At 40.7% G+C, this 22,401-nt stretch overlaps 1 protein-coding gene across 1 annotated transcript in view; it reads left to right on the top strand.

Annotated features, from left to right (window-relative positions):
* The window catches only part of myo1d (myosin 1D), a 520,742-nt gene that overhangs the window by 136,899 nt on the left and 361,442 nt on the right, over positions 1 to 22,401 (top strand). The window contains exons 10-11 of the mRNA XM_080213488.1: positions 8,266 to 8,380; positions 9,187 to 9,357. Coding sequence (XP_080069614.1) covers positions 8,266 to 8,380; positions 9,187 to 9,357 — 286 coding nt within the window. The remainder of the gene's footprint in view (positions 1 to 8,265; positions 8,381 to 9,186; positions 9,358 to 22,401) is intronic.

Here is a 22,401-nt window from a genome sequence, read left to right as displayed (position 1 = left end):
TTTTCCAAACGTCGCTGGATTCCGGGGAAGTGCCGGATGATTGGAAAACGGCTAATGTTACGCCGTTGTTTAAGAAGGGTGCCAGGCAAAAGGCGGGGAATTATAGGCCGGTTAGTTTAACGTCTGTGGTAGGTAAAATGTTAGAATCTGTCATTAAGGAGGAAATTGCGAGGCATCTTGAAGGGAATTTCTTGATAGAGCAGACGCAGCACGGTTTCATTAAAGGGAAGTCGTGTCTGACAAATTTACTGGAGTTCTATGAGGATGTGTCTAGGGCGGTGGATAGAGGAGAGCCGGTGGATGTGGTCTTTCTAGATTTTCAGAAGGCGTTTGACAAAGTGCCTCACGAGAGGTTATTGCAGAAGGTCGAGGGACGTGGAGTTGGGGGTAGGGTGTTAGCGTGGATAGAGGATTAGTTGTCAAATAGGAGGCAGAGAGTGGGGGTCAACGGGTGCTATTCGGATTGGCGGATGGTGACTAGTGGAGTGCCCCAGGGGTCAGTGCTGGGGCCTCAGCTTTTTACCATTTATATAGATGATCTGGAGGAGGGAACCGAGTGTAGAGTGTCGAAATTTGCTGATGACACCAAGATTGGGGGAACGGCAAATTGTGCGGAGGGTGTGGAGAGTCTGCAGAAGGATCTAGATAGGCTGGGCGAATGGGCCAGGAAATGGCAAATAGAATTTAATGTTGGCAAGTGTGAGGTGGTCCACTTTGGTAGGAAGAATGGTAGGAAGGACTATTACTTACGGGGCGAAAAACTGCAGCAGGCGACGGTGCAGAGGGACCTTGGGGTCCTTGTGCATGAGTCGCAAAAACCCAGCTTGCAGGTGCAGCAGGTGGTCAGGAAGGCGAATGGGATGCTGGCCTTCATAGCGAAGGGGATTGAATATAAAAGTAGGGAGGTCTTGCTGCAGCTGTATAGGGCATTGGTGAGGCCGCAACTGGAGTACTGTGTGCATTTTTGGGCGCCGCACCTGCGCAAAGATATTTTGGCCTTGGAGGGAGTGCAGAGGAGGTTTACTAGGCTGATACCGGAGTTGAGGGGGTTGAGCTATGAGGAGAGGCTGAATAAACTGGGCTTGTTCTCGTTAGAGTTTAGAAGAATGAGGGGAGATCTCATTGAGACGTATAAGATGATGAATGGGATGGATAGGATAGAGGTGGAGAGACTCTTCCCGCTCAAAAAAGACAGTAGGACTAGGGGGCACAGCCTCAAGATAAAAGGGGGGCGGTTTAGAACGGAGTTGAGGAGGAACTTCTTCACTCAAAGGGTGGTGAATCTCTGGAATTCTCTGCCCGTTGAAGTGGTGGAGGCTGCCTCGCTAAATATTTTTAAGACACGGGTTGATGGGTTTTTGATAGGAGAGGGGATTAAGGGTTATGGGGAGAGGGCGGGAAAGTGGAACTGAGCAGCGACAGATCAGCCATGATCTTATTGAATGGCGGGGCAGGCTCGAAGGGCTGGATGGCCTACTCCTGCTCCTATTTCTTATGTTCTTATGTTCTTATAATTCAAACATCAAGTCCGGGTAGCATCCTAGTAAATCTTTTTTGCACTCTTTCTTGTTTAGTAATATCCTTTTAAATAGGGTGACCAGAACTATACACAGTATTCTAAGTGTGGCCTGACCAATGTCTTGTACAACTTCAACAAAACGTCCCAACTCCTGTATTCAGTGTTCCGAGCAATGAAACCAAGCATGTCGAATGTCTTCTTCACCACTCTGTCCACCTGTGACTCCACTTTCAAGGAGCTATGAACATGTATTCCTAGATTTCTTTGTGCTGTAACTCTTTCCAATGCCCTAACATTAACTAAGTAAATCCTGCTCTGGTTCAATTGTCGTGGTTCCCCAGGACAACAACTGACTTTAGCCAATCGAAACAGAGAGTCTGAGCCTTGATCCTCAATCCTCCAAGCAGTAGACTTTATTCTCCAGTACAAGACAATAAAGCCGGGATGTCCAGAACAATCCAACGAACCATTCGCTTACAGTCTTTTTATGCTCTCTGCAGCTCCGTACCTCGAGATCCCTTATCTCATTCTCAAGGTTGACCTCTTTTAGCCACTATTGTTTCTGGGCCTGCCATTTATCTACCTTGTTTGAGATTGGTCACTAATTAACGTATCATTTACTTCTTGAAACCATTGTAATTACAACCTTTGTCCTTATCCAAACAGTTCTGCGTATACAACAATCGTGGTTTAGCTGACTCAGACCGAACAGTAAAGAAAACATATTTACTTCATTCTTTCTTTCTAGTTGAGGGGATTGAGCTATGAGGAGAGGCTGAATAAACTGGGCTTGTACTCGTTAGAGTTTAGAAGAATGAGGGGAGATCTCATTGAGACGTATAAGATGATGAATGGGATGGATAGGATAGAGGTGGAGAGACTGTTCCCGCTCAAAAAAGACAGTAGGACTAGGGGGCACAGCCTCAAGATAAAGGGGCGGCGGTTTAGAACGGAGTTGAGGAGGAACTTCTTCACTCAAATGGTGGTGAATCTCTGGAATTCTCTGCCCTTGAAGTGGTGGAGGCTGCCTCGCTAAATATTTTTAAGAAGCGGGTTGATGGGTTCTTGATAAGAGAGGGGATTAAGGGTTATGGGGAGAGGGCGGGAAAGTGGAACTGAGCCACGACAGATCAGCCATGATCTTATTGAATGGCGGGGCAGGCTCGAAGGGCTAGATGGCCTACTCCTGCTCCTATTTCTTATGTTCTTATGTTCTTAGTCATAATCATATTATGAGTTGGGTAACTGGACAGTACCCATTGTTCCTCAAGGTGGTTACTGTTTACATTCATTGATTATAAGTGATTACTATACTGATTACATTAGGTAACATACATTGATTATATTGGTTATATTTGATTAACATGCTGATCTCATCACATTTCAACGTACAAGTTTTAATTACAAGTTTCAGTTGATGAGAGTAAATTCTCTCAAATCTACCAAATGCATCGGCTTATATTTATCTAAATTAAACTCCATCTGCCATTTGTCAGCCTACTGGCCCAATCAATCAAGATCCCGTTGCAATCCGAGATAACCTTCTTCACTGTCCACTATGCCACCAATCTTGGTGTCATCTGCAAACTTACTAACCATGCCTCCCATATTCTCATCCAAATCATTAATATGATGACAAATAACACTGGACCCAGCACTGATCCCTGAAGCACACCACTGGTCACAGGCCTCCAGTTTGAAAATCAACTCTCTACAACCACCCTCTGGCTTATGTCTTCAAGCCAAGTATCCATTTAGTTATCTCACTTTGGATCCCGTCAGATTTAACCTTATGCAACAACCTACCATGTGGTGCCTTGTTAAAGGCCTTGCTAAAGTCCATGTCGACAACATCCAACTGCACTGCCTCATCAACCTTCTTGGTTGCCCCTTCAAAAAAGTCAAATTTGTGAGACGTGATTTTTCCACTCATAAAGCCATGCTGACAGTCCCTGATCAGTCCTTGCATCTCTAAATGCCTGTAGATCCTGTCTCTCAAAATACCTTTCAACAACTTACCCACCACAGATGTGAGGCTCACTGCCCTGTAGTACCCAGGTTTTTTTCCCTGCAACCCTTTTTAAACAAAGGCACAACATTTGCCACATTCCAATCTTCAGACTCCTCACTTGTGACTATTGATGGTTCAGGGATCTCTGCTTGGGGACTCACAATTTTCTCCCTAGCCTCCCACAATGTTCTGGGATACACTTCATCAGATTCTGGGGATTTATCTAACTTGTTGTGCTTTAAGACTTCTAGCACCACCTCTGTAATATGTACACTCCTCAAGACATCATTATTTATTTCCCAAGTTCCCTAACACCCATGCTTTTCTAAACAGTAAATACTGATGAGAAATATTCATTTAGGATCTTTCCCATCTCTTGTGGATCTGCACATAAATGACGTTGTTGATCCTTAAGAGGCTGTACTCCCTCCCTTGTTACTCTTTTGCCCTTCATGTATTTGTAGAAGCTCTTTGGACTCTCCTTTGCTTTATCTGCCAAAACAATCTTGTGTCCCTTTTTTGCCCTCCTGATTTCTCTCTTAACTCTATTCCTACACCCCCTATATTCTTCAAGGGATTCTCTTAATTCCAGCTACCTATGCATGTCATGTGTCTCTTCCTTCTTCTTGACCAGGGCCTCAACATCTCAAATCATCCAGGGTTCCCCACTTCTATTGGCCTTGCTTTTCACTCTAAGAGGAATGTGTTTACCCTGAACCCTGGTTAACACACTTTTGACAGCCTCTCCAATGCCTTCCCAGACTCCCCCAATTAACTTTTGAAAGTTCCTGCCTGATACCACCAAAATTGGCTTTGTCCCAATTTAGAATTTTAGCTTTTGGGCCAGACCTATCATTCTCCATAGCTATCTTAAAACTAATCAAATTACGGTCACTGGTCCCAAAATGATTCCCCACTAACACTTCTGTCACCTGCCCTTCCCTATTTCCCAAGAGGAGGTCAAGTTTTGCCCCTTCTCTAGTCAGGCATCCGCATACTGAGTGAGAAATTCCTCCTGAATACATTCAACAAATTTCTCTTCATCCAACCCTCTAATACTATGGCTGTCCCGGTCAATGTTGGGAAAGTTAAAATCTCCTACTATTACCACCCTATTTTTCAATATCCTTTTCCTCCAGTTCTTGTTACAATCTGCTAAGAGACCAATAACCTGAAAACTAAGTAATCCTAAACCACCCTGAAGAAAGGAATGGATAGACAACATTTTGATTTTTAATTTTTTTTGCTGTAACAGTCTAATCCAAATTCAACATAAAATTAAGCATGCATTAACAAACAGTACAAATGAAATGGCTGTAGAAATAGGCCATTCAGCCCGCCCCCCACTCACTCCACTGTAAGATCAGGGCTGATCTATTTACATTTCTGGTTTTACATTCCCATCTAACCACCCCCCACCCACCCTGATGCCTTAGATCCCCTTGCCTAACAAGAATCCATCTACCTCCAACTTTAAAAATTTAATGGCTCCACCTCCAATCTCTTCTCATGCAGAGAGTCCCAAAGTTGCACAATCCTCAGAGAGAAAAAAATAATTCTCATCTCTGTCCTAAAAGTGCGACCCCTACTTTTAAAACAGTGCCGTCTAGTTCAGGACTCACCTGCAAGAGGAAACATTCTTTCCACGTCCACCTTGTCAGTGCCATTCAGGATCTTATACAGTCAATCACATCACCCCTCATTCTTCTAAGCTCCAGTGGAAACAAGCCCAACCTGTCTAACTTTCTTCATAAGACAACCTGCTCAGTCAAGGTATCAATCTTGTAAACCTCCCCTGTACTGCTTCCAATTCTTTTACATCCTTATTTACATTTCAGTAGAAACAATGACCTTCACTTTAAATAGTTAGTTCAACAAAGGTAGGTCTCTCAATTGACTCTGCATCACTCCATGTGGAGTCTCATTGTCTTCAAACTAATTCTCTGAGTAGGATCTCTGACTTTTCCTCTCTGGATTTGAGTCTCCTTATTCCACTTGAGGTAGGCAGATGTGATTGCCATTGACAAGGCACTCTTCTCTGAATCCTCTCTCCCTTGAGTCATACTGTCCTGATGGTGTAGCTTCCCAGAGTTCCTTTTCAGCTGACCAATCAGCAACACACTGGGTCACAGACTGATCACCTATGGTGCAAGCAGTCAGGTCTTTAGCATGCCTGAACTATTTACGTTGCTTTTAGAATTCAGTACCACATGGCTAGCTTGCATATTGCTTCACCAAAAATGCGGTTCTGTTTTCTTCTTGCTGCCAAACAGAAAACTGACCATTTTAATGAGAGCTCTGCTTTCTTCTCCTGGACACACCAGGAGTTCTGTGAGTTTGTGTTGTTTGCAGCACAAGTTAAAATTAACTTCTGTTTACCTGTTTTGGTTACCCAACTCTCATCTCCATGTTGTCAAGATGTTGCCTGGTATGGAGGGCATTAGCTGTGAGGAGAGTTTGGAAAAACTTGGTTTGTTCTTACTGGAACAGAGGTTGAAGGGCGACCTGATAGAAGTTTACAAGATTATGAGGGGCATGGACAGAGTGCCAGGATGGAAGAGTTAATTATTAGGGGGCATAGGTTTAAGGTGTGAGGGGCAAGGTTTAAATGAGATGTACGAGGCAGGTTTTTTACACAGAAGGTGGTGGGTGCCTGGAACTCGCTGCTGGGAGAAGTAACGGAAGCAGATATGATAGTGACTTTTAAGGGGCTCCTGAGCAAATACATGAATGGGATGGGAATAGAGAAAAATGGTCCCCAGAAGAGTTAAGGGGTTTTAGTTCAGACAGGCAGCATGGTCGGTGCAGTCTTGGAGGCCTGAAGGACCTGTTCCTGTGCTGTAATTTTCTTTGATTTTTGTTCTTTGTCAAGTCATTAGATCTCTTCTCAGAAATAACCTCACTGTTAAGCAATCCAGTTACACATTCCTTTCCCAGAACTGGCTGGATTTAATTTCATTTTTACTTCAATATGTATCACAAATAAAAGGTTTTTGTAAAGTACAGTTTGTCCTTTATTCCCACTTGCTTAGAAACTCAAAACATACAAGTACAAATGGTGAATATTGATTCACTACTTATTAGGTTAAAAACCAAGATTGTCCAATATTTCAACACTTACCCAAGATACTAACCGACTGTTTCACAGGGTAGATCTCACAGAGGCCTGAGTTCGATATTGCAACAAAGCCAGGAAACATCCTTCTGGCAGCCTGCTTCTTGCAGTACAGCAACTTTTACATCAGGGTTTCCTGTCTTCAATGATGGATAACTTGATTTGTTCCATACCACATCTACCAGTATAATTGTAATAAAAGGCTGAAGAGACTGATGCAATAGTGAGTCAGTAATTATTCACGTATTCTGGAGATTTTCGAACATCTCTGGCACATGTTTAAGTGCAGTTTCATTCAACTTTACTTCATGACCCTTTTGGATTATGGAGGTATACGTTCATCTCTTAATTAATGTGAGATATTTGAAAATAGTGTTCATTTGGCCTTCATTAGATGGCAGTTCTCGTTAATGTGGATCTTCACAAGTTTAGGTACACATTGTTCAAAATTTTTAGAACAAATTTTAAGACAATTATTCAATGTGACATTGCTTTGACATGAGAATTTTTGATGCCAATTTAGAGAACTAAACTCAAGATAAAAGGGGGGCGGTTTAGAACGGAGTTGAGGAGGAACTTCTTCACTCAAAGGGTGGTGAATCTCTGGAATTCTCTGCCCGTTGAAGTGGTGGAGGCTGCCTCGCTAAATATTTTTAAGACGCGGGTTGATGGGTTTTTGATAGGAGAGGGGATTAAGGGTTATGGGGAGAGGGCGGGAAAGTGGAACTGAGCAGCGACAGATCAGCCATGATCTTATTGAATGGCGGGGCAGGCTCGAAGGGCTGGATGGCCTACTCCTGCTCCTATTTCTTATGTTCTTATAAGCTACTTTTTTTTTAGAGATTCTAGCACAGTTGTTTAGAGGACAACCAGGGTCTTTACCTCATGCCATTTCCAGTTTTATTGGATAAATACTTTGTTTCCTCCCTAGCTCACAGGTTTCACAGTGCAGGTACTCACAGTCCTAAGCTATTACGAAGGTGAATTTCAGTGAGAGGTTTCCTAATTGCTGGATGATCTATGAAAGCCCTGGCCTGTAGCACTTGCAATATTTCATTATGATTTCTATTGGTCTTCTGCCCAAGTTACAGAAGCTGATCATTAAGAGCTTGCAAATTAATTCCTATTTTGCTTTGGCAAAGGAACTTATGAAAGGTTGAAAGATGTTTGATTCCTATGATGCAAAGACAAAGCAGTGATCAGGAGACACTCAGCCATCTGAATGGGCATCCTATAATTATAATCCCTAGTTCATACTGACTGAACAGGTTGCAAACTGGTGAGGTGATGAATTCAATATAATTGCACTCAACAAATTTGAGTTTATTTTTGTCTCGTGTTTTAAAAAAAAATTCAGATGTGATAGCATGTCTTTTCATGCCAACATCCAGTGCCCAGGCTTTCACGTGAGAAATGGACACTTGGGTAGTAATGAGCATCTGTATCGTGACTTTAGAACTGGACAGAATCAGTTTTAAGGACTAGAATTAGTCACAACGTAGGAACCTACATTATGCCCCCCCTCAATTTGTTCTAAATTACCAGAAAAAATTTAATTGGAAACAACAAAATAGGCAAGTCTGAGCATTACTGATGGTAACTATGTTTCTGTATCTGCAGTTTGGAACAGTTTTGTATTAACTACTGCAATGAGAAACTGCAGCAGCTTTTTATCCAGCTTGTCCTGAAGCAGGAACAGGAGGAGTATCAACGTGAAGGCATCCCCTGGAGACATGTAAGGAACGAAGCACCGTTTTACTTGTGTGTGTGTGTGTGCATGTCTGATTATAATGAGGTGCTGGGGAAATGGGATGTTCTTGTTCATAACTTAATGCTTGTTCTACCTTTATGAGTCAGTTATGTATGCCAAATTCCTACCAAGGGCACTGCAATGATGTACTTCAGAAGGGCATTGCCTTGCTTCATCAGTGTAACTTTTATTCATATACTTCTCATATACTTGCATGAATCAACCCACAATTCGAGACTACTCTGTCAACTGGGGAGAAAATTAAGACTGAGTAAATCAGATTTTGACTTTAAAAGTAAAGTGAATTTCATTATTTTTCAGTGCTAAGTGTGATCCTGCAGCTAAATTTTAACACACACCCTAGAGTATAGTGACAGTACAAAGTAGTCAGATTTAAGTGGCCAGTTTGCATAAAGCATAATCCCATAATAATCAGTATGATTAATGATCAGGTAATCTGTTTTAATTATTATCCAGGATACCCCTGCTCTTTCTGCAGCCCACTCGAAACGTTAGTCTAATGCAAAAACATTAAATCCTCTAAACTCCTAACCCTCCCCACTCTTACTCTGCTTCAGTAGTTGCTGACTTTTTTCTTTGAGTAGAGTCCAGATAGCTGCTTTGCACAATGAATGTGATCTTTTACCCCCACCTTATTCCCACTTCAAATTATCTTATGATATGGTAATTCTAATCATTTTGATTGCTGTGTAAAGGGTTGCTTCTGTAATTGATTAAATTCTGAATGCTCAAATAGAAAATGGCTTTCTCTTTATTTGGCCTCCCTTCAGATCGACTACTTTAACAATCAGATCATTGTGGATTTAGTGGAACAACAACACAAGGGTATCATTTCAATTCTTGATGACGCTTGTGTAAATGTGGGGAAGGTCACCGATAAGATGTTCCTGGATGCTCTGAACACCAAACTGCAAAAACATGCGCATTACTCCAGCCGGAAGGTAATTGTTTTTCGATTAAGTAGGGGAGGAGGCTGATGAAGGTGTACTGCATTTGGTATGGGCTTTCAAAAGGCATTAATTAGCTAAATTGAAGTCTGTGGAATTAAAGGGGCAGTGCATACAAAATTGGCTAAGGGGCAGAATGTAGAAAGTAGTGGGAAGCAATTGTTTATTGGACAGTGGAGAAGTATAAAGTAGTGTCCACCTAGGGTCGATGTTAGGTCAGGCCACAGCTAATGTAAAAACTCGCATTCGAATCAGTATTTTATAAACTGAGTGTGTGTCTTTACATCCCCTGTTTGTGATCAGAAGCCTGCACTCACCTGACGAAGGGTCAGAGGCCCGAAAGCTAGTGGCTTTTGCTACCAAATAAATATGTTGGACTTTATCCTGATGCTGTGAGACTTCTTATTGTATTTACCCCAGTCCAATGCTGGCATCTCCACATCATGACCTCCTGTTTAGTGACATGGACTTACGTCGGCAGGATATAATTTCAAAATTCCAAAATAACACAAAGTTGGAAATGTGATGAAGGTAGCAGTTGATCTCAGGAGGACATAGACGTGATAAAGTGGACAGGCATATAGCAGATTAAATTTAATGCAAAGAGGTGTGAAAGTGATGCATTTTGTGCTGAGGAATGTGGACTAGTGATATAAATTAGCACAGTTTCAAAGGGGATGCAGGAAGACCAAAAGCCTAGGAACTCACCTACACAAATATTTAAAGATGGCAGAGCAAGTTGAAAAGGATGTTTAGAAAAAAATGTGATGCTTTGTTTTATAAGTAAAGCCATGGAGCACAAAAGCGAGGAAGTTAGGTTAAACTTTGATAAACCTTTGGGAGATTTTACCAAGGATAAGGGACTCCAGTTGCATGAGACAGGTGAAGCTGGCATTGATCTTCCTAGAACAAAGAAGTTTCATGGAAGGTTTTACATTTTTTTATATTTGAAGTGCTGTACTAATGGAAGTTATTGTTAGTGATTCATCCATTGGTGCTTTTCATAATTAGGTGTGACTCGTCACTTTCTGCCTGCTTTGTCTTGATTACGTATTGTGACATTCAGCCTGTCCTGAATTATGCATTTGTACTGTTTGTTAATTGTACCAATTGAAGTTAAGTACATACAGGTGAAGAGCATTGATTGCATGGTTACTTGAGCACATATAAAGAGACATTTGCTGGCACAGGAGTTGAGTGGAGCGGGGAGGGGGGATAGTTCCCAGTAATAGTTCATTTTGAATTAAACCTTTTCCAAGTAAAGACTGGCTCTAGTTTCTTCCTTCACTGACTGACTATCAGGAGTTTAATGTTATTTGTAGCTGCTATGCTGTGAAGGTGGTTGTAATATTGGTGCATCAAACATCATCAAGCTTGACTCAAAAAAATCTTCAAGCCAATGTAATCCAAAGTGATATTTCCAAAGCAGGTAGTGTATGTAATCACACCTGAGAAAGACTGAAATTTCATCAGTTTTTGTGATATAAGTAAGTTATTTTGTGATACCTCTACATCTAAGCCATGAAACCACAGCATTCTTTTATGGTTAAGATCAGGGAGTTGTTTTAAATGCCATCATGGATCTATCCTTCCACTTCTCATGCAAAGCAAAAGTTAGAAAATGAAGGTTGAGAGCCAAATTCTGGCATTAAGGCCATCTGTTGTATCTATGACTACAGAAGTGACCTGAGAATGGAACACTTTCCAACATTGAAGGGTTCCTCAGTGCAGTAATTCTCCAACTGCTTTCTTTAGTATAGTTCATATAAAATTTGATTTGATAACTTCTACTCTCATTCACTCCTCTTGTATTCAAAACAAAAAAGAGGCTTCATCCAACAGGAAATTTGTATTTGATAAATTTATTAGATTTGCAAAAGGATGTAACAACGGGTGTAGAAAATGGGGAACCAGCAAATGCAATAAATTTAAATTTCAGAAAATTGCTACATCATAAAATGTAATGAACAAGATGAGAGCTTATGGAGTTGTGGATATTCTGAAAGCGGTTATTGGACAGTAAGCAGAGAGTAGAAATAAACAGTGCAGTTTCAAGAATGCAACAAGTGGAGTGCCTCACGACACAGTAATGGGGCCTCAGAAACTTACAATCTCTATTCATAACTCAGAAAAAGATCAAGAATAATGCACCCAATTTTGCAAATGATACAAATTTAAATAGAAATGTAAACTGTGAGGAGAACACAAAGTAGTTGCAAAGATAACATAGGTAAAGTGAGTGAGCAGCAATGTGGCACATGAATATAATGTAGGAAGTCTGAGGTTATTCATTATGGTCGTAAGAATAGAAAAGCAGAATATTTTTAAAAGAAATATGTTCAGTGAGACCTGCATGTATGTGTAACAAGAACATAAAAACACAAAGACAATGCAATTAGGAAGACACGTAGCATATTGACCTTTATTACAAGAGGGTTAGAGTACAAAAATGAGGAATATTTACCACAATTGTGCAGGTGCCCAGGAGTATGTAGTTTTGGTCTCCATATTTGGAAAAGGATATATTTATATGGGAGGTGCTAAACAGAAGTTCACTAGGTTGGCGCCTGGGATCAGAGGGTTGACCTGGAATGAGACACTGAGTAAATTGGACTGATTAGAATCACAGAATTGTTACTGTGCAGAAGGAGACCAATTAGCCCATTATGTCGACACCAGATCTCTAAATGAGCATTATGGCTTAGTGCCATTCAATTGGTTTTACCCCATACCCATGCATATTGTTTCTATTCCAGTAATCAACTAATGCTTTCTTGAATACCTCAGTTAGACCTGCCTTCACCACACTTCCAGATAGTGCATTTCAGACCTGTACTGCTCGCATGAAAATGCTTTTTCTCAAATCACATTTGCTTCTTTGGCAAATCATCTTCAATCTGTGCTGTCTTGTCCCTGATCCTTTTGTGAGGGAGAAGAGGTTTACCCTGTCTATTTTGTTCAGCCCCTCATGACTTTGAACATCTCTATGAAATCTCCTCTCAGGCCTCTTCTCTCCAAGGAGAACAGCGTCAACCCCTCCAATCTATCCTCATAACTGAAGTTTCTTATCCCACGAACCATTTTTGTAAACCTTTCCTGCACTTCTCCAATACGTTCACATTGTTCCTATAGTGTGGCACCCAGAACTGTACACAATATTCCAGCTGAAATGTTTACTCAGTGCCCATGTCTTAGTGTATGTTGAGGCCTCACTTAGCAGCTTTGTTTCTACCATCATTGGAGGCCCAGTAAATTCTCATCTTCCCTTGTCTGTAAAGATGCCTAATGTACTGACACACAAATTCATCTGTGTACTTGAATAGGCACTTTAAAATCATATATTGTACTACCTGGGAAAATCACAGGTAGTTTATTCAACAGTGCACATTGGTGAAATTTTGCTATCGCACTTATTTTCCAATATGACCCTGTTTTAACACTTGAAAATCCAATGTTCCTTATGTGACATTGGACATCAAGATGTACAGAAATTCAGAATGTGTTCGAGAAGGGCAGAGACACTTGTGACATCATTGCCATCTTTCAACAAAGACGAGAAATTCCACAAGAGTAGATGGGACTTGACTGTCAATCATTGACCTGATGAAGGTTTTTGACACAATAACCAAGGAGGCCTTGTGGAAAACCTTAACCGAACCTGGATGTCCTCATAGAGCTGTATATATGATACAGCAGTTTCACGGTGGAGTGATGCACAGTGTCACTGACTTGGTGAATGTGTTGACCACCTTTGATGTAATCAGTGGTGTGAATGAAGGGTTTGTCATGGTTCCTGAGCTCTTCACTATATTCTTTGCTGCTTGTTTTGTGGGGCACTCGATGGAAATGTTGATGTGATGAGCAATTATTTCAGAATAGATGGCAATCTCTTTGAGATAACTGAAACCCTCAACTAAGGTATAGAGACAGTACAGAAATTGCTGTTTGTGTCCTCGTGTCACATTATGAACACAACCTTCACGTGATCATGGACTGTTTTTAAAAGTGGCTAATGGCTATGTGCTAACCGTCAGCTTAGGGAAAACAGACATACTCCACCAATCACCATCAATTTCTGACTATACCCCACCTAATATAATTATCAATAACACATGCCTGAAAGCTGTAGATAACTTCACCTATATAAGAAGCAGAATCTCCAACAATGTCTATGTTGTCAGGTGGCAAATTAAATTGCCAGAGAAAACTCAACATTTGTCTGTTGAAAGACAAGAAACTCTAGAGGAAACAAGGTAGCAAGAGTTGCTGTGTAGAAAGCTGTGATAGTAACTACCCTCCTAATATGCCATTGAAGCATGGACTGTCTATTCCAGACATATTAAGCAGTTGGACACATTCCACATGAGATGAAGTTAGAAAATCATGGGTATCGAATGGGAGGAAAAAATACCCAACACTGAGTAGAAATGTCTGGAATTAAAGCACTGATCATCAGAGCCCAGCTCAGAGAAGTGAACATGTAATCCACATGACATACAGTAAAATCCCAAAGGTGATCATATATTCACAACCTAAATTTGCTGCTAGGTAGCTGAGATTAAGATTTAATGACTCCTTGAGGCTAAAGCTCAAAAAATGCGGCATGTCCACCACAGACTGGGAGAAAAATGCACACAAAAGAACTGAGCAATCTCAATTAATGACATTGTTTGTTTTGAACAACAAAGACTATAGGCAGCAAAATGCAGACGAGAAAAATTGTACAGTCCCAACAAAATCAGCACCATGGAAAGCTATGCAGGTCTGCAGTTGGGCTCCACAACCATGTTAGAGCACTTGACAGATGATTCAATGCAAATGAGGAATAGCCATCTTGACGATAGAAATCCGAGATGACAAAATAACAGAAAAAGAGTGAACTCAGTGAGATGAGCATTTTGCCACAAATCAAAACATTTCAAACATTACTTAATTTTGCACATTCATAAAAGCAAAAGTAAAATGACAGATAAGTGTGGACTCGGTGAGATAACTGCACTTTGCTAGAATATGAAGGCTTTTCAAAAACTTGATATCATTTAATAGTACCACAAAAATAAATACATTTAGATCAAGTCAGGGTAAACTAAATCCTGAACTGAAACTGTGCTATCTCTGGTTTGTGATGGCTCATCTATGTACTGGCAATTGAATGTATTTGTATTAAGAGAACAAAGAAAGAATAAAGAAAATTACAGCACAGAAACAGGCTCTTTGACCTTCCAAGCCTTCACCAACATTGCTGCCAGCCTGAACTAAAACCTCTTACCCTTCTGGGGATCATATCCCTTTATTCCTATTTTATTCATATATACATAAAAAATTGTATTGTAACATTTGATTGCCAAAGAGCTAGAAATTTTAACTAGTTGCCAAATGGATTTATGGAGGTTGAAGCATGGGAGAAGTACTTTGGAGGTGTCAAGTCTTCAGCAGCAGGTGAGCTGGGGTAGGGATGTTGTCCTTGTTAAAGAGGTCTTAGTGATGACACAAATACTTGGTCAGAAGCTCAGGGTTTAAAACAAGTCTGGTTCAGCCTCAGACAGCTACAGGAAGAGTTGAGGAACAGAATTTATAGCAGGATATTGGAAAAAAAAAGTTCTTCTCAATATTTAACAGAGCTGAAATGTCTCTCGATTGCATTGATGAAAGGTGAAACGCACTGTCCATTGTACTGAAAATAATCACTTTCCAAAACACAATGATCTTGGAGTTGTATGACAAGACTTTCCAATTGGGTCAGCAGGAATCAGTCTTTAGACAGTTCAGTTGATCAATCTCCTTGACAGGGTATGCAGAATATTTAGTTTCCGTGCTGCTCAAAGCCTTACATGACTTCATAAGAATAGTTTAAAAAAAGGAAATGTTTGGATTGAATATACATTATTTTTTATTCAGAGGCTTTGTTTCTTTTCCAAAGTTAAGACACATTTTTCACAAATAAAGCCTCCATGCCTTATCTAGCTCATAGACCTCAGAAATTAAGCGATGTCAACCAATTATCATTGACCTATTTGAACTATCAGGGCGTCACAGTGGTTAGCACTGCTGCCTCACAGAACTAGGGACCCAGGTTCAATTCCAGCTTTAGTGTGACCGTCTGTGCAGAATTTGCATGTTTGCCCTGTGTCCGTGTGGGTTTCCTGCAAGTGCTTCGGTTTCCCCAATGGTCCAAAGATGTGCAGGTTAGGTGGATTAACCATGCTAAATTGACCTTTAATGTCAGGGGGATTAGCACGGTTATTAGGTGGGGTTATGGGGATAGGGTCTTGGATGGGATTGTTGTCGGTGCAGATTCAATGGGCCGAATGGCCTCCTGCACTGTAAAGATTCTTTGATCAACAAAGTAGTTGGAGATAATTGGTATGTTTTCAGATTCAACTGATGCTGCTTTTTTGGAAATGCATGTAAAATTGTAATTTCTGTCTCTGACCCCACCCACACCTCAGTCTCTCATATTCTAATACATCAAATACTAAATAAAGGCCACAAACAGGTTTGTCATTATAATTTTCTTTCTGTCTCTGAGTCAGTTTTTAAAAAATTTATCTCTCTCTAGCTTCAGAATATTTTTCACAAAACAACCAGTGGGGTAAAGGAAGAAATATTATTTGTTTTAGTTGCCTGTCCCTAAAGCATCCTAGGAAATTATGTGCCGCACGCATACTCTGTGATTTAGTGTGAAGTTTTGGCCTTCAAGCTTAAATTTTAATGAAGCATTAAAAGACAACTCAATGGATAAATAAGCTCGTTATTGTAAAATGTATATGTTTTTGTATTTTAGATGTTAGAAATTTGAGTTATTGAGAAAAAAATAAAAGAGCAAGCCTTTTGAGAGAAGTGTGGGAACCTGGAGGCTTGATAATGCAATCTGTATGATGAGTTTATATGGGCTTTTCAGTAAGGATGCGGCATAGGAATTTATTACAGAAAATGTTGACGCGTGGGTGAGATAAAACTGTGACAACAGGAAGTGAAATGGCACAGAGGAAATGCAAGCAGCTCTGATATTTTTAATGTGGGATATAAATGATTTTTCATGATCAGTTTAAGAATTAGCACATACAATTACTGAATAGCTTAAGAAGGTTGAAAATGTTAAAATGAGCTTTTACTGAAAAACTCCATATGATTGCTGTCACAATGACTAAAGGGAGATCACACCCTCTTTCTGTGCAGTGCTCTTAATGGTTTATGTTCATTGGGCTGAGTTGAAGTATCACCCCATCTTCACTGTTCATCACATTCAGACTGTTTCTTAGAAGGTGGAAGTGGCTGATGATGGTATAGTGGTAGTGTAATATGACAAATGGAATCATTCAGGAAATTACACACAGTGAGTCAGTGCCTGCCTAAACTGTGGTTAGTAAATTGTGCAAAAGAAGTCACAGAAGAACTGAAATGACTGTTCCTGTATTAAAAACTGAAATAATTTTCATTTCCTATAGAGGGCTGTCAATGTCCAGTTCATACCTCTGTTGAATGCTCTTAAGGATAACAAAGCAGTTCTGAACAGCAGATTTGGAACATCTGATATTTCAAATACCTAATCGTGTCTGCCTAATTTTGTATGATGCACAGTATTTATGTTGCCAAATTGTACATTAACTTAGTGAAAATTGGAATTTGTGAAGGCTGATCCCAGCTTTCACTATAAAAGATTGTTTTGCTTCATGCTCAGTGGAACAGTTTTAAGCACTATGCCATATAGAACCAGCGTTTTAAAATAGCACCATTCTTTGACATTCTAACCAATCCCATTCTTTATCATAATTCTGTTATTTAATAAAACACGTTTGGGGATGAGATTTAATTGGATAACAGGCTGGTACAAAACACTTCTGTGCATTTTGTACATCCATCGATTCCCTTTATTTGAAGCAGTTTAGCTAACTCCATTGGAGTAGAACCAGAAATTTTGCACAAATATATCAATCAGTAAAGCTAGAAGTAGCTAAAGTGGGATCTCAGTTGATGTTTCAGTTCATGCAGTTGTTGCCTTTTAAAATTAATGACAGTCTGTTCTATATGGTTTTGCCACGTCAATCAAATGGATAAATACAAATTCCTGATTTTGTTCAGATATTTCTGTAATCAAATGAAAATGATTTCAGCATCAGCTTCAGCTTCCTTTTGATATATGGTGCGAGCTCCACTTTTCATGTCTGTCTTCTAATGGTCTACACTATGCAATTGAATTTAGTAGGTGAATGCAAGTGGATGGCTGGGTTTCAATATAGCAATTGGATCTTGCTTCTCAGATCAAATAGATCTCCCCCCTTTGCAGAATAATAGTTCCACAGTACAAGATTTAAATTAAGGTGAAGTGATATTTTTATTGTAGTTTATCACGTACACTTGTACCCCTCTGTTTTAAAGTGAAATTTGTTATCTCTGCCAGATAGGGTGTGACCATGTTATATGCATTTTAGACCTGCTTACTTTATATTTGGTAGAATCCTTAAGGACAGCAACAGAGGTATGGTTACTCATTTCAGTACCCATTTTCTTTCCTTTTGTTTGCTTCCTGCTGCTTTCCCACACACCCCTGCCATCATGAGGAAGTGCCCACTGGGCACGTCAGGAGAATGACAGCATAGGAAGTACAAACTCAAAACTCGTCACTTGATAATCAAAACTCGAATGAAGTGTGCCACTGTACAACAACAGTCATAATAACTCCCTTGCTGCTTCATATTAATTCATCTTGTCCATAAAATATGCATAAACCTTGAGCACAGTGAAATATTGCATGTATTAAAATAGGGTCGGGGTGGGTAAATAAAACTTGTGGAGGCCAGCTTGTGGTCAATAACCTGAGCAGATTTATTCTTGAGTGAATTATAACATAGTTCCATTTTCTCTGTAAGATTGTAAAGAGCAAACTTAACTGATGCAGTCATAAACTATGTTTCCTTTTAATTTAAACATTTCTTAAAATGGGTGTGTCTGTCTGTTCAAACCCCTGGGTATTGATAATTTAATTGATATTTTTGCACATCTTTCGGTATTATGTTTAGTAATGTGGTGTGAGTATCACAGGTGATCCTGACATCAACAGCAGATACCATAAAATTATATGAGCGTTATGTAAAGCCAATCGTAGTCCGATTCTGGCTGAGATCAACTGACTTGAATCAAAGTGGTGCCAAATCGAGGGTCCTCCCTAGACGCTGCAGCTGATTACAATCCTGGGATGTAAGTGAACAAACAGTGCTTTTTAAAAAAATTCTTTCATACATGTGGATATCACTGGCTAAGTCAGCATTTGCTGCCCATCCCTAATTGTCCTTAAAAGTGATGGTGTGCCATTTTCTTAAACCATTGCACAGCATGTAATGCAGGTACAATCACGTTGCTTTTAGGAAGGGAGTTCCAGGATTTTGACCCAACGACAATAACAGAAAGCAATATTGTTCCAAGTCAGATTGTGTGTGGCTTGAGGGGATTGTGCAGGTGGTGGCTTTCCCAAGCATCTACTGCTCTTGTACTTCCAGATGATAGAGATTGTGAGATGCTGTTCAAGCAGGCTTAGCGAGCTATTGCAGTGTACTTTTTGTACCCATTGTCACTGTGCATCAGTGGTGGATGGGGTGCCAATCAAGCAGGTTGCTTTGTCCTGGATGGAGTTGAGCTTTTTGGATGTTTTTGGAACTGCTCTCTTCCAGGTAAGTGGAGAGTATTCCATCAAATTCCTGATGGTGGACTGGCTTTGGGTAGTCAGGAGATGAGTTACTCACCTCAGAATTCCTAGCCTCTAACCTGCTGTTGTAGCCACAGTATTTATATGGCTTGTCCAGTTAAGCTCCTGGTCAATGGTAGCTCCCAAAATGATGCTACTGGGGCTAATAGCAATGGTGATGCCACCAAATGTTAATGATGGTGTCTGGAATATTGTCTGTAAGGAATGATTCAGTGTGTGTGACTATTTCAGACTGTTGTTTGACCAGTCTGTGGAACAATTCTCCCAATTCTGGCACAAGTTCCCAGGTGTTAGTGGGGAGTACATTGCAGAGTCTAGACGTTGTGTGTGCCATTATTGTTTCCAGTGCCTAGATTGATGCCTGGTGGTTTAGCTGCATCATTTATTGCTTGTGGGGTTATGGAATTATGATGATATCAGATATGACTAACGTTACCTGTTATTAACAACACCATCAGAGGAAGTGACTGGTCGTCCCTTCACTCCTCCTTGTGAACACCAGGTGGATACAAGAGGAGTTCAAAATATCAGAAATCACAAAAATATGTCCATATCTTACTCACTTGGCATAGGACAATAGAGCAACAATTGAAAGAAAAATGCTGTTAATTAAAATCCAGCAATCTGATAATGAAAGATTGACCTTGTATTCTATTCCTTCTCCTGCAATTGGTGAAATCTAACTGGCCGAAAGCTGTCATAGTGATCTGCAATTTGTTCCCTTGATACCACATGGGGATTATTTGACCCACTTATTGCTGGCCTAGATTTTTTTTAAGGTGAAAGAGGCAGATTGCTGTGCAAGTGTGTGGGGGCAGGGGAAAAGTGAGAAGAGTTTTTTTTCCCCCTATCAGCCTAGAGAGGTGATATTCTGCCATGAGATAGAATGGGTGTTTATGATTTTTTAAAAATTTCTTAGGAAAGATATTGCACACCTTTTCTTTGTCCAAGGAAGAAGCCAGCTGTCTTTCCTGAGCTGCTGCTATTGCTGTTTAACCTGTTTCAGCATTATTCAGTTCTTGCTCCTTGACAAGTGCAACTTCAGCCAGTGATGCAGGAATTTTTGTACCAATGCTGGCAAGTGATAAATGGGTTCATTATACATCTTAAATTTTGCACTATTAAGAAAGGGGTAACATCACACCCATCCCAAAAAGGATAATAGCAGCAAGTCATGTCCTCATTATTCTCTGGCTAACAGGTGGCAGTTAAACACATTCTTCCCATATTCTTTTGTATATTAATCTCAAACAACATTGAATGCCATGTCGTGTCTTTGAAAGAAAAATAATTGGTAGCATAGTACCTTGGAGTCAGTGCTTGCTGTGGAGCTATGACATCTGCCACACCTTGAGTCAGTAATCATACTCTTTCTATCATGAGCATTAAACGAGGACAGAAGCAGAATGGAGAGTTCATCTTGAGTCATTGCAGTGAATCAACTTGAAGCTGATTAAGGATTAGTATTGCCTGAGTCATTGGAGTGGGAGTTTGTAGATCATGATTTTGTTCAGGAATAATGGGAGACCCAAAAGCGAGCAGCAATGTATGAACAGATATCACATCATCAAAGCAAGAGGAAAATGGCCTGTGGACAAATTCTTAATGGAACCAAGGATCCGTAAAACCAATACTATTTTAAACAACTTTGGATTTTTTTTTGCCTCCAAATAACTTCTTTGTTATTGGTGGAATATTAAAGTAGTTTAGCCTCTCTGATTTTCAGAATAAAGACACTTGTTTGGTGGCTATATTGAGTTATCTCCTCATTTGGCAGTCCCTCAGAGTTGAAGGTGACATGCTTCCACTCCGAGGATGTGTGTTCTGTGGTGGCTGAATAATCTAATCCAGGAGCCGCAGACCCTGCTGCAGGCTTGGCAGGTGGTAGTTGATGAGGTGGGTGAGGCATTCTGGATTCTGCACTCTCTTTCCACTGCTTACACTTGGGCTCTGCATGCTCCACCTGGTGACGCTCAAGGTGATTGGCACTTTTTTGCAGATGCTTGTTCTCTAGTTTGTGCATTTGAGGGCAAGCTATTCATACATATTGATGGGGGTGTTGCATTTATTTAAGGAGACTTTCAGAGTGTCCTTGTAGTGTTTCCTCTGCCCTCCTAGTGATCACTTGCTATTGTGCAGCTTGGAGTAGAGCACTTGTTTCAGGAGTCTTGGGTTGGGTATACGGACAATGTGGCCAACCTATTGCAGCTGGTCGAGTGTGACCAGTCCTCAATACTGAGGATATCAGCCTGGGAAAGGATGCTTACATTGGCATGTCTATCCTACCAGTAGTCTTGCAGGGTTTTGCGGAGGCAACGTTGGTGATATTTCTCCAGGGATTTGCGGTGTCAGCTGTATGTTTCCATGTTTTTGATGCATGCAGGAGGACAGCTGACCTGTAGACCATGAGCTTGGTGTTGACTTTGAGGTCTTGGTCTTCAAATACCCTGTTCCTCAGGTGTCTGAAGACTGCAGTGGCACACTGGTGTTGATGCTGGATTTCATCGTCAGTGTCTGCTTGTGCCAAGGGGAAGCTCCCAAGACATGGGGAAATAATCTGCATTGTCCAAGAGCTCACATGATCAGGCAGCAGTTTTGAGAGACAAAAGTGGGCTGGTAGAGAATTTTTGTTTTCCAGATGTTTAGTCTGAGGCATATTCTCTCTCATGCTTTAGTGAATGCATTGGTGAATTTAGCTCAGCCTCTGAATGTGTGTGCACACGTGCAGACGTTGTCTACCTGCTGCAGCTCGATGACAGAAGTTGGGGTAGTCTTGATTCTGGTTTGGAGGAGTCAGAGGTTGAACAGTTTTCTGTTGTCGGTAGGTTAGCTCCAGTGGTGATGGGGCGGAATGTTGCTGTTAGGCAGATGGAGAAGAGCATTAATGTGATGACACAGCCCTGTTTGACCTCAGCTTGCACAAGTATTGGGTCTACAGTGGTTGTGTTGGTGAGGATCATGGGTTGTCATCGTGGAGCAGGCGGGCGGAAGGATTACGAATTTCTGTGAGCAGCCGGATTTTTCCCCAATCCCTCTTAGTTGACAGAGTCAAAGGCCTTTTTTGAGGCCTAAGAAGGTTTTGTACAAAGATTGATGTTCTCTGCACTTTTCCCGGATTTGTCACATGCTGACGATCATTCCTAATATGCTTCTTGAGGGGTGGAAGCCACACTGAGACTCAGAGGAGCTCATCAGCCACTAGAAGGGGTGGCAGAGAATTCTTGTGATGACCTTTTCCATGGCAGAGAGTAGGGAAATCCCTCTGTAATTTCCAGGGTCAGAGCTGTCTCTTATTTTGAAGATGGCCACAATTAAGACATCTCTAATATGCCCTG

Source organism: Carcharhinus amblyrhynchos, chromosome 27 (assembly GCF_965287045.1).
Source record: "Carcharhinus amblyrhynchos chromosome 27, sCarAmb.v2.hapA, whole genome shotgun sequence".
Classification (NCBI taxonomy): Eukaryota; Metazoa; Chordata; class Chondrichthyes; order Carcharhiniformes; family Carcharhinidae; genus Carcharhinus; species Carcharhinus amblyrhynchos.
The sequence above is the reverse complement of the archived record's forward strand: the minus strand, read 5'-3'. Positions and strand labels throughout refer to the sequence as shown.